This window comes from Condylura cristata, unplaced genomic scaffold, assembly GCF_000260355.1.
Source record: "Condylura cristata isolate star-nosed mole 26May11 unplaced genomic scaffold, ConCri1.0 scaffold00023, whole genome shotgun sequence".
Classification (NCBI taxonomy): domain Eukaryota; kingdom Metazoa; phylum Chordata; class Mammalia; order Eulipotyphla; family Talpidae; genus Condylura; species Condylura cristata.
Window position 1 is genome coordinate 4,443,795 of NW_004567124.1, and position 10,844 is coordinate 4,454,638.

General features: G+C 54.2%; 1 protein-coding gene across 1 annotated transcript in view; it reads left to right on the forward strand.

The window, feature by feature from the left end:
- ITGA11 (integrin, alpha 11) overlaps positions 1-10,832 on the forward strand; it is an 84,488-nt gene extending 73,656 nt beyond the window's left edge. The window contains exons 22-28 of the mRNA XM_012728519.1: positions 2,445-2,535; positions 3,769-3,882; positions 4,073-4,159; positions 6,245-6,355; positions 6,462-6,557; positions 9,304-9,417; positions 10,112-10,832. Of these exons, the coding sequence (XP_012583973.1) occupies positions 2,445-2,535; positions 3,769-3,882; positions 4,073-4,159; positions 6,245-6,355; positions 6,462-6,557; positions 9,304-9,417; positions 10,112-10,183 (685 nt within the window). The 3' untranslated portion in view covers positions 10,184-10,832. The remainder of the gene's footprint in view (positions 1-2,444; positions 2,536-3,768; positions 3,883-4,072; positions 4,160-6,244; positions 6,356-6,461; positions 6,558-9,303; positions 9,418-10,111) is intronic.
- The last annotated feature ends 12 nt before the right edge of the window (positions 10,833-10,844 follow it).

Consider the following 10,844-nt stretch of genomic DNA (forward strand, 5'->3'; position numbering starts at 1 on the left):
CCTGCACCCTGTGCTGCCACCATTCCTCATTCTGGATGTGAATAATACTCTCAACTCTGCGTCGTGGTTTCTAGAGTAGATTATATATTTTTAAATTAAAGATTTATTTATTTGTGCATACAGACCTGGGGTACAGGCCAGAGGTGCAGGGGCGGTGAGAGGATTCACCAGAGACAGAGCTGGGAGCAGAACCGGCCAATTGACAAAATACTCTGCTGAGGGGAGCAGCAGGCAGTCCAGGAGAGGTCTGCCGCGCCATGTGGGTCACCTCCAGGACCGGGGACCAAACTTGCACTGAAATAGTTGCCGCGAGCTTTCAGTGCTGCACCCTAACCCACTGCGCCACCAGGGGGGCCTATAGCTGATTATTTTATAACCCTGCAGTTATAAAGCATTCAATATAATATCTGTCAGATTCAACAGCACCTTCAGATAGGCACACAGATGCACCTCCCAGTGGACAAGAAAAGAGAAGCTCAGAGAAGTTGAGTGAATTTCCCAATGACACACAGCTTGGAAGTAGTCTGTGGAAGGTTGTGAATCAGGCATGGGTAGGAGGGGGCCTTGGGGTGTCTCTGGGTGTCAGGTGTCCCTTTCCTCACTAAACACCTCTCCTGGAGCAAGCTTTCCAAAGGGAATAAAGCAGCATATGCAGTGAACAGAATCACATTTTTAGGTGATTTGCCCCACTAGTTCTTGGAGCTCAACTATGAAAGGAGGCACGTTTAACCAAGTTTCCTCCAAAGGTCTCTCAACTTCATTCTCTGGCCTTTTTGAGGCAGCAAAGCACCCACAGCCAGCCTGTGGGAGCTCTCTGCCCCCCAGCAGGTCAGCCCTGAAAGGATTAGAGATGAATGAGCCCGAGTGAGCCCCTCCTGTCTCCCCTGGGCCAGGCTGGGTGGCCGCCTCTCTGCACCACGTGGGCTTTGCCAGTCTGACTAAGGGGCCCCACCAGGAGGCCCCAGGCCTCCTGTGGCCAGGCCAGCCCAGCCCTCCTGACCTCTGTCAAGTCTTTCCCTGCACCTACACCCGCCCAGACAGCCCCCCAGAGAGGCTGAGGTCACCCTTCCCGGCTCCAGCTGTCTCCTCTAGGAAGCCCTCAGACGCCCTTGCCGTCCCACGGCCCCGGCCTCGGGCACACCAGGATGCTGCTTCTCAGTCGGACTGCAGTCCTCCTGCAGCAGTGACCCCTGTGCTGGCCCCTGTGGCCAGGGGGGACTGACCCCACCCTGCCTGGCTCCCCCTACAGTGACAGCGACGAGGATGACAGCACCAAGGAGGACAACGCAGCCCTCCTGCGCTTCCACCTCAAGTACGAGGCGGACATCCTCTTCACCAGGTGGGCCAGGCCCCTGAGGAGTCAGGCCCAAGACGGGGCGCCTTCGGGGGACCCCAGTGAGGGCCAGGGCCTGCGGGAGGATCCCAGTGACGAGGGGCCAGAACCAAAGTGTCACCCCGGGGATCAGAGAGTGTAGCCCCCTCATCCACGGTGGGGAGGTGGAGTCAAAGTGGGTTGGCCCCCAGGGAGCCCCAAGCCCTGCAAGGGGGAGCCCAAGGCAGCGGCGGGTACCCCCCAGAGGTGCAGGCAGTCAGCGGGAGGCAAGGGCCATAGGGAATTCTAAGACAGTAATAAAACTGATTAAAAGTGTCTCTGCTGGAGGAGTATAATGGACCAGGCGAGAAAATAACAAAAATAATGAACAACCATAGACCAGAGACATTCTGTGGGGGTGGAGTGGGGAATGGGATCAAAAACGGGTCGGGGGGGGGAAGGGAGGGAAATGCACGGGACTATGGTGGTGGCACAGGGGTGATTTGGTGATGGGAAACCCGTGGGGATTACAATTGAGATGAAAAAAAAATGTGCAAAATGATGTAAAAATAAACTTTTTAATAAAAAAAGTCTAAAATTGCAAAAAAAAAAAAAGTGTCTCTGCTGGTCACTACCACCTTGGCCAGCAATTCTAAGCAGTGCCACGGAGCAAACGCTCCTCTCCGCAGGCCCACTGTTCCCACCACCCTCTCCCCTGATCTGTCACTGGCCCCCCATCTGTGCTCTGAGAGGCCCCAGGTGGGCGGACTTAACCGGCAGTATAGAGGAGGGCTGGTCAGCCCCGCTGCAGCCAGCCCCCCCCCCCAGCCTGGACCACAGTGCCCCCGGGAGAGTGCACGCTCCAGAGGGTGCTGCCCCAGGCGAGAGGCCAGCACAGCCACAGCCAGTACCTCGCTGGAGGCGTCCACCCCACCCGCAAAGGCAGCTCTTGCCCGTGGGCCTCGGTGTTTTTTTTTCCCGCTGATCCTCAGAGTCCCTCCTGATGGATACCAGCGGAAATGTAACTTTGGCGCTCAGGGAGGACGCAGGCGCAAGCCCACGTCCTCTCTCCTTCGTTCACCCATCCAGCCAACACTGACTGCCCACGGCGGCCTGTCCTCTGTCCCTGCAGGAGCAGCAGCCTGAACCACTATGAGGTCAAGCCCAACAGCTCGCTGGAGAGATATGATGGCCTCGGGCCCCCTTTCAGCTGCAATTTCAAGGTAAGGCTGAGGAGCCAGGCGGTGAGTGAAAGACAGAGCTGAGCCGGGAGACTCAAGCCATTGCTAGCTCAGGCGGTGAGCCTGTCCCTGCCCCCTCCCATGTGTGACTTGGGACAAGTGCCTTGCCCTCTCGGAGCTTTGCAGTCCTCAACTGGAAAACAATGGAGTCTCCAGCAGGGAAGATGAGCTGTGTCTGTGTATAGTCTTTTGAATACTGGTTTTAATGATCTCAATGAACTGGGGTTAATTCTGCCCTATACAGGAAGCCCAGAGTTGACAGCTTCCCAAAATCATCTGAAACTGGGCCTGTCTTTCTGTCACACCATCTTCACCGTGCCATTTTCAGCCTCCCAGTGCCTCTCCCAGCCCAAGAAGGCTGCAGCTCCCACTGACACGGCTGCATTCCAGGTGGCAGGAAGGAGGGAAGACAGGAAAGCCCGCCCTCCCCACTAAGGAACAGGCTCCCTGGCCGCTCCCCATCCCCTACCTCTCATTGTCTATAACATTGTGATTTAGCTCTCAGGGAAGGTAGGTTTTTGTCACTAAGGAGGATGAGAATTGTCAGATACCAGGAATCAGGAGGTTTCTTAGCAGTCTGCCACAGACACCCTGGGGTCTCTCCCACCCCTGAAATGCTGTGCTGAGGGCTGACGTTCAAAAGGGTACTGCGGTCTGGATGGTTTGTCCAGGAGAGGACTGGTAAGCTGGCCAAGACCACACAGCTCACCCGTGGCTGGGTTACAGTCCCAGTCTCTGGGATTCCAAAGCCCGGCTGGCGGTCACTCGGCTCTCACGCCATGTTTCACAGCTGGAAAGTGAGACTTCACACACTGCTCAGGTCCTTCATGGAGGAATGACTGACCATCATAAATCAAGGGCTGTCACCATCTCTAACACCAACAATTTCCCTTCCCACCAGCAGTGATGGGAAATAAAAGGACCCTCACTCCCTTGCCTCAGGGCCCCCCCTAACTTGTCCTCAGTTTCTGGGGCCCCCATCCCTTCCAGCACTTTCCATGCACTTTACTCCCCTCGGCCCCAACCAGGATTATGCAGAGTTTAGCATCTCCACAATGAAGGCTGCATGCCAGAGCCTTGAGGGGGCATTTCCCAGAGCCCTGGGGCCCTCACTGTCCTGGGTCTGGTCAGCCCCTAGGGCCACCATTCCCCCACACACACTGCTACCAGGTTCTGCTACCAGGTGCACTGACACCTTCCCATCTCTGACTACAGGTCCAAAACTTGGGCTTGTTCCCCGTGCACGGGGTGATGATGAAAATCACCATCCCGATCGCCACCAGGGCTGGCAACCGTCTGCTGGTGCTGCGGGACTTCCTCACCGACCAGGTATGATGCCCCGGGGAGTCGACTTAGGGGAGGGGGACAGAGGCAACAGACAGCACCCTCGTGTGTCCCCAAGTCCTCGACCCCAGCTTCCCCAGGGATCAGCCCCTTCTCTGGGGACAAGCGGGAAAGCAGCATCTCTGGGGGGCCAAGCAGCAGGGCTGACGGTGGGGCTGCCTGTGTCCCTGTGCAGGGGAACACGTCCTGTAAGATCTGGGGGAACAGCACCGAGTACCGGCACACTCCAACAGAGGAGGACACGAGCCCTGCACCCCAGCTGGTAAGTGTCACGCTTCCAGAGCCAAGGGGGGCCCGGAGGAGGGGTACTGCCTGAGTGGGGGCCACTTCGGTTGGCGGTGGGAGCCTGTGCCAGCCTCCAAGAGGACACAGAATGGGGGGAGGGACTGCTGCCCCTCTGCAGCTCCCCACCTCCTGGGGAGAGTGTGTGTCTAGGAAGCCCGGAGACATCGTGTCCGTGTAGAGATGTGTGAGCAGACTGTTGTGGGGAAGAATCGGGCGTGGAGGCTGCGGGCATGGAAGAATGCTCCAGAGACAGCGTGGAGGCCAGAAAAGGAGGGTTTACTGAAATACTCTGCTGAGAGGAGCGGCAGGCGACACGAGAGGGCTGCGTATGAGGGATGTGGGGCTCCCTTTTATAAGCTATTTTGCAGGCTTCTCATGACTGGGGAGTTGGTCTGGGCTCGTTAGTGTTGCGACAGCTAGTCTTGGGCATTGACCTTTGACAAGGAATGTGCCCTGGCCCTGCTTCTGCATTGAGTCAGAGAGATGAATCTCAAGTCCTGATTCCCATGGGAACCTTATCAATTCCCTTTATCTATTCCAGTCTCCCAAACCTTCCTGCTGGGCAAAGGGTGAGGCTTGCTTTTTTTTTTTTTTTTAAGATTTATTTAATTATGCATACAGAACTGGGTATAGGCCAGAGGTGCAGCGGCGGTGAGAGGATTCACCAGAGACAGAGTGGGGAGCAGAACAGGCAGATCTACGAAGTACACTGCTGAGGGGAGCAGCGGGTGGGTCAGGAGAGGTCTGCCACGTCATGTGGGTCACCAGGGCAGGCGGGGATCGAACTCACACTGAAGCAGCTGCGGCTGGCTTGCAGTGCTGTGTCCTAACCTTCTGCGCCACCAGGGAGGGCCCAGGGTGAGGTTTAATTTTTTTTTTTTTTCGTTTATTTTAACATCATTTTTCACATTTTTTTTTTCATCTCAATGGGTGAGGTTTAATTTTAACCTGTTAATGATACCCCAAGACAGACAACCTGGAGTAAAGGAATAGAGATGGTGGGGGGACTCAGGCTTGAGCCTCAAAGGGCCAGTGGGAGAGATAAGTAGAGGCCAGGCAGAGCACAACTGTGGGGCCAGAACATTTGTGTCTCCTTGGAGACAGTGGCCGCCTGTCCGAGAAACAGAAGGCAGCTCAGCCTCCCCTCCCACCCCAACACACCTGCTCATCCCCAGGTTTATGTTTGGCTGTCTGTCCCCAGATGCCAGTTTCTGGGCTTTGTTTTCACTATTTCTTACCCAGACAAAACTCTTAGCTGTGTTAGCTCTCACAAAGGGCCTCTCACAAAGCACCTTTTGAGGGTGCTGCTCTTCATGAAGACGGGCAGGGGACGGGGCTGTGTGGAAGTGGCTGTAAAGGGCAACAAAATAACTAGAACTTAACACATTCTGGTTACTCATCGGCCTATGTATATGGGTTTCCCACTAAGAAGATATTTGTAAATAATAATAGTAACTGTTTTAGTTTTATAATTTAATCTTTATAGATGTTCTCACCGTATTGCTCTGGTTAGGACCTCCAGGGCAATGGGAAATAGAAGTGATGGCAGTCTTGTCTTGACCCTGAGTTTAAAGCAATTGTTTTTAATTTCTCATTATTAAAGTATACTTGCTGTCAATTTTGACATAAATGTTTTTTTATTCAGAGTTAGAAAATTCCCTGGGAGTTTTTATCATGAGCAGAAGTTGCAGTCCCTAAAATCTATTCATCGATCGCAATCATCATGTAATTTGCTCCTTTTCTCCCTTTGGAGGGTGATGACATTATAGATTTCCTAATGTTGGACCAAAATTCTGTTCCAGAATACATCCAAGTGATGCAGATTCACTTCACATACGCCATCCTCCCCTTGACCCCAGCCATCCCCTGTAACCCCAGCCCTGGGTCCCCCACTTTTGCCCCCGTCCACTGCCCCTCCACCCCCAGTTGGTCAAGCAGTGCAGCTGAGCCATCATTCTAGGGATCCACTCTCCAGCTCCCATTTTTCAGGTCATAACCAGATGCCTCCCCCTGCTCCCCCAGAGCCTGACCACTCACCCCCAAGCCCTCTGTTCTCTTTCAGAATCATAGCAACTCTGACATCGTCTCCATCAACTGCAACGTGAGGCTGGCTCCCAGCCAGGAAATCAATTTCCACCTGTCTGGGAACCTCTGGCTGAGGTCCCTGAAAGCAGTATGTAGAGCACCTGAGCTAGGCTGGGAGGATGGGAAGGAGGTGGGTGCTGGGGCGTCTCCCAACTGGAGAGGAGCCAATTTCTGAGAGCTCTGATTTTATACAGCTCAAGTACAAATCGCTGAAAATCACAGTCAACGCAGCCTTGCAGAGGCAGTTCCACAGTCCTTTCATCTTCCGAGAAGAGGACCCCAGCCGCCAGGTAAGCCCCTGGGGACCCCACGGACCTGGGCTCTGGCTAGGCCAGCTTGAGCAGGGCCCCCCCTTCTGCTCAGGTCTTCTACACTCTCGCTGTGTTCCCCCCAGAGACAGACCCACCAGGGTTGGTGAAGCATTCAAAGAAAGGGGAAGCAAGATTAGCAGGCAGTTAAGGGAGAGGTGGGGTGGAGCAGAAGCAAGCATTCAGTAGTGTCCAGGCTGCACACAATGGCCCCAAGGGGGCAGAGGCAGGAAGGAATCTGCACATTTTGCTTTCTGCCCTAGAAGAAACGGGCCTCCAAGCCTGTCAGCCCCAGGGGTGGCTCAGTGGGCCGCAGTGAGTCTGCGACTTGGGCAGACTGGCAGCCACCATGAGGAAGCACCCACTCCTCTCCCCACCCAAATCTCCTTCACACCTCAAATCTAATGAAATGCAAGTGACCTGTGCTTCAGAAGTCTGGTATGAACTGGATTTGTGGATGATGTTGAGTTAGAGAGGTGTTGGGTTCAGAGACAGAAGTCCTTGGGTAGTAACTGCTGAGCAAAGTTTCCTCAGAGCTCCCCTTCAGTGACACAATGTGCGTTTCCCATGAGACAGAGACATTTAGTTACATCCAAAGGCAGGGTTTTTTTTTTTTTGGTTGATACTCATTTTTATTACAATTACTTTTTTTCCACCCTGGTCCCTTCCATTCTTGCTATGAGTGAAACCACTTGTATTTTTCTTTTTCTTTCTGGCTTATTTCACTAAGCATGATCCTTTCCTTCTTTATCCAGGTTGCCACAAATGGCATGAGTTTGTCTTTTTGATTGCTGGGTAATATTCCACTGTGTGTAGATACCACATCTTCTTGAGCCAGTCATCTATTTTTGGTTGATTCCATATCTTCCCTACTCTGAATAGAGCAGCAATTAAAAAAAACTAGCAACAATAAATACTGGCGATGTTATAGAGAAAAAGGAACTCTCCTATACTGCTGGTTGGAATGCATACTGGTACAACCACTATCAAATGCAGGTTTATTATTAAAAAAGGAAAGGAGAGGATGCTTGCAGACACAGGCAGAAAGAGCTGCCTCTATCTAAATGGGGCAAGTTTGTGAAGAAATGCCTGCATGGACACAAGCAGCAGCCTTGGGAGACCTGCTTCCAGCCAGGACAAGATAGAACTGTACAGTGTCCTTTGGGGGGGGGGCGCTCATTCCTTTGTGGAATTGTTACCTGTTGCTAATCAGCTACTTGTAGGGCATGACTAGGGTGCTCTGTACAGACAGGGGATTCTCTGCAATGGCACACGCCATCTCCACATCCCCTCCTCTGGCCCAGGACTTTCTAGAGCATCTAATACCTGCTGCAGCTGTAGGTGCCTAAGGATTTTGCATTCCTATAGGTGGTGTAACAACTGTGTTAATCACTTCTTCCCCCACCTCCAGCTTCTGGTCTTGTGACACTGCTATCTTAAATTTTCTATGCTTAGTCTCCAGCACCAACATGTCTCATTATTGGGACTCAAAATGTTGTAGGTCAGACTGTCCCAAATCTGGGTCTAGGAAAAGGGTGAACCTCTGTGGGAAAATGAGCAGTTGAATATTGAAAGAAGACTGGTCCGTGCCAGGGCATCGAAGCTGTGGGACGCTGCTGCCCCCCATTGGTCATGTCCTGGAACCGCGGGCCTGGGCTCCTGGCGGGCAACTGTCACCTCCAGCCCCAACCCAGGGAGGCGCTGGCCAGAAAAGCAGGCAAGGACCTGAGTAAACCACCCAAGTCCAGCCACCCAGGGCCATGGAGGAGCTTTCTCGGGCGCTGGGTTCTTTGGCCTGTGGGGCCCCTGCCTCCGTAAAGAAAGGTATTTTTATGACCCCATCCATATCAAGACAGACAATCCAGGTAAGAGGACAGCCTGCGCCTCTGCAGGCTGAGTGCCACCACCCCTCTAGTGGGGGGAAGAGCAGAGCTTTTGGAAAAGAGGATTCACAAGGCCAGAAACTGAAGCTGCTAGAGTGGAGGTAGAAATGATTAACATAGTCATTCAACAAGCTGTAGAGAAGTAGAGTATCAGGCCGGCTGTAGGAGCAGATGTGGAGGCCACTGGGAGATCACCAACCCTTTCAGATCTATGAGCTACACACCAAATATAGAAAAGTCCTTAGGTGCCAGACCCAGAAGTAATTCAACCGCAGCAGCAGGAAGGTGTGTGGGGCCACCGGGGGGCACAATTGAATGTGCTTCTCCCAGAGGAGATGACGCATCCCTGCGGCTGCTGGGAGACCAGCCCCTGCCGCCTCGGCCTGGGCGGTGTTTCTACTCACTGACCTTCTCCCTTTGCCAAGCAGCAGAGGCAGCTCCCCGAGGCCACCCCCTGTGACCAGGCAGGCCTCTCTTTGCAAACCTGCCCCTTTCAAGGGCACATTTCTGCCTGCTTGTGTCTGTGCACGCATCCTTCACTTGTCTTTCCCTTTTATATTAAACCTGTCCTTTTGGATAGAGCAAAACATCTCAGCTTCCTGGGAAACTCACACTGTGGCTTAAGGGGCAGGAGGTCTGCTACTCCTCTCGGGGGTAACCCAAGGGCCTGGCTCTGGGAAACCAACACCTTTGCAAACAGACGTCGCCTCCAGCATTTCCCTGAGTTCAGTGATGCAGTGTCAGCTGCCTCCTGCCCTCCAGTCTTGGCCCAGGTGGCCACACGGACCCCAGAACAGTCAGGTTCTTGATCTAGCCACCGCCCTTCCCGCCCTCTGCCCTTGCAGATCACTTTTGAGATCTCCAAGCAAGAAGACTGGCAGATCCCCATCTGGATCATTGTGGGCAGCACGTTGGGGGGCCTCCTGCTCCTGGCCCTGCTGGTCCTGGCACTATGGAAGGTGAGGGGCCTGCAGGATGGGGAGGGAGGCAGGATGGGGAGGGAGGCAGGATGGGGAGGGATCCAGTCTGTGGGCTCCGTGGCTACACTCACTTCTCTTCCTGGGACCTGGCAGCCACCCAGTCTCCTCCCCAGAACTTGACTGCAGCATGGAGCCCTCAGCACAGCAGGCAGGTGGCTGGGGCCACTAGGTGGCACTCAACCTATGGCACTGACCCGTCTGTGGGCCCCTTTGAGAACCAGAAAGCTCAGGTTCCATTTACCAGGGAAAAAAGCAACATATACACATATACAACCGCCAAATTTCTCCAAAACTTATCAGACTGTTAACTGTCCCCTTCATCTCTGTTAAGAACCCCTCAAGTTAAGAAGCCCTGGCAGTCTCTGTCTCCTGTGGCTGCTGAGATGAGGGAGGCCCAAAGAGCAGTGTGACAGGGCAGAGTCCCCCGAGGCTTCTGTCTCCAGTCCTGGAGTTCCATCCACCCCATTCCAACAACCCATCAATTAAGTGGCCTGTTGTGTAGTCTGGGGTGGGGGACTACTCATGGAAAGCTGAGGCATTCAGGAAACCTTCTGAGCAGAGGCCTGAGGTGGGCTAGCAGAGGGAGAGTGGAGAGAAGAGGCAGGTGTTGGGGAGAAGAGGCAGGTCTTGGGGACCCTGCCCTTCCCTGAGCCTCTGCCATTTATCCCCACAGCTTGGCTTCTTTAAAAGTGCCAGACGCAGGAGGGAACCCGGCCTGGACCCCACGCCCAAAGAGCTGGAATGAAGCTCCCATGAAGGCTGCGAGTTGACGGGGGCCAGGATGCCGGGACCAGTGGGTGTACAGGCCCAGGCCGGTGGCCCCACCGAGTTGGGGAAGAGGATGCCAGCTTGCTTGCACTTGACCTCATCTCCTGAGAGAAGGGTCCTGCTCCCTCTGGAAAGGAATTCAAGCCAGATTTAAGAGGGACTGCCCTATTGGGAGGCCAAGACACCTCCAACACAGATCCTGGGGATTTAAAGGGACTTCCAAGGCGTAACTCAAAGCCTCCCCAGAGCTCTGTGGTGGCATTTGCTGCCCCCACTGCTAAGGTGCTAGGAATTCCTCATCCTCCCCATCCTGCGAAGACACGCAGACGAAGACTGCAGATACTTATGCCAGGCCTCTAATTCCAAAAAGAGCCAGTGGGACAGCAGATCTAACTCTGCACTGTCCACCCATGCTGCCAGGGCTCCCGAGTCACCCGCTTCCCCAGGGGAGATAGGACCCCCAGAGCTGCCCCTGAGCCAAAGTGCTTGGTGGTGTCGGCTGCTGGCAAGGGATAAAGACGTGGAGACTGTGACGGACAGGCAGCTGGGACCCAGGACTCGGGCACCCACCCTGAGATGGGGAAGCAGGCAGCCTCTCCATCCTCCTGGTGCACACTGGCTGCCACCCACACACTCCC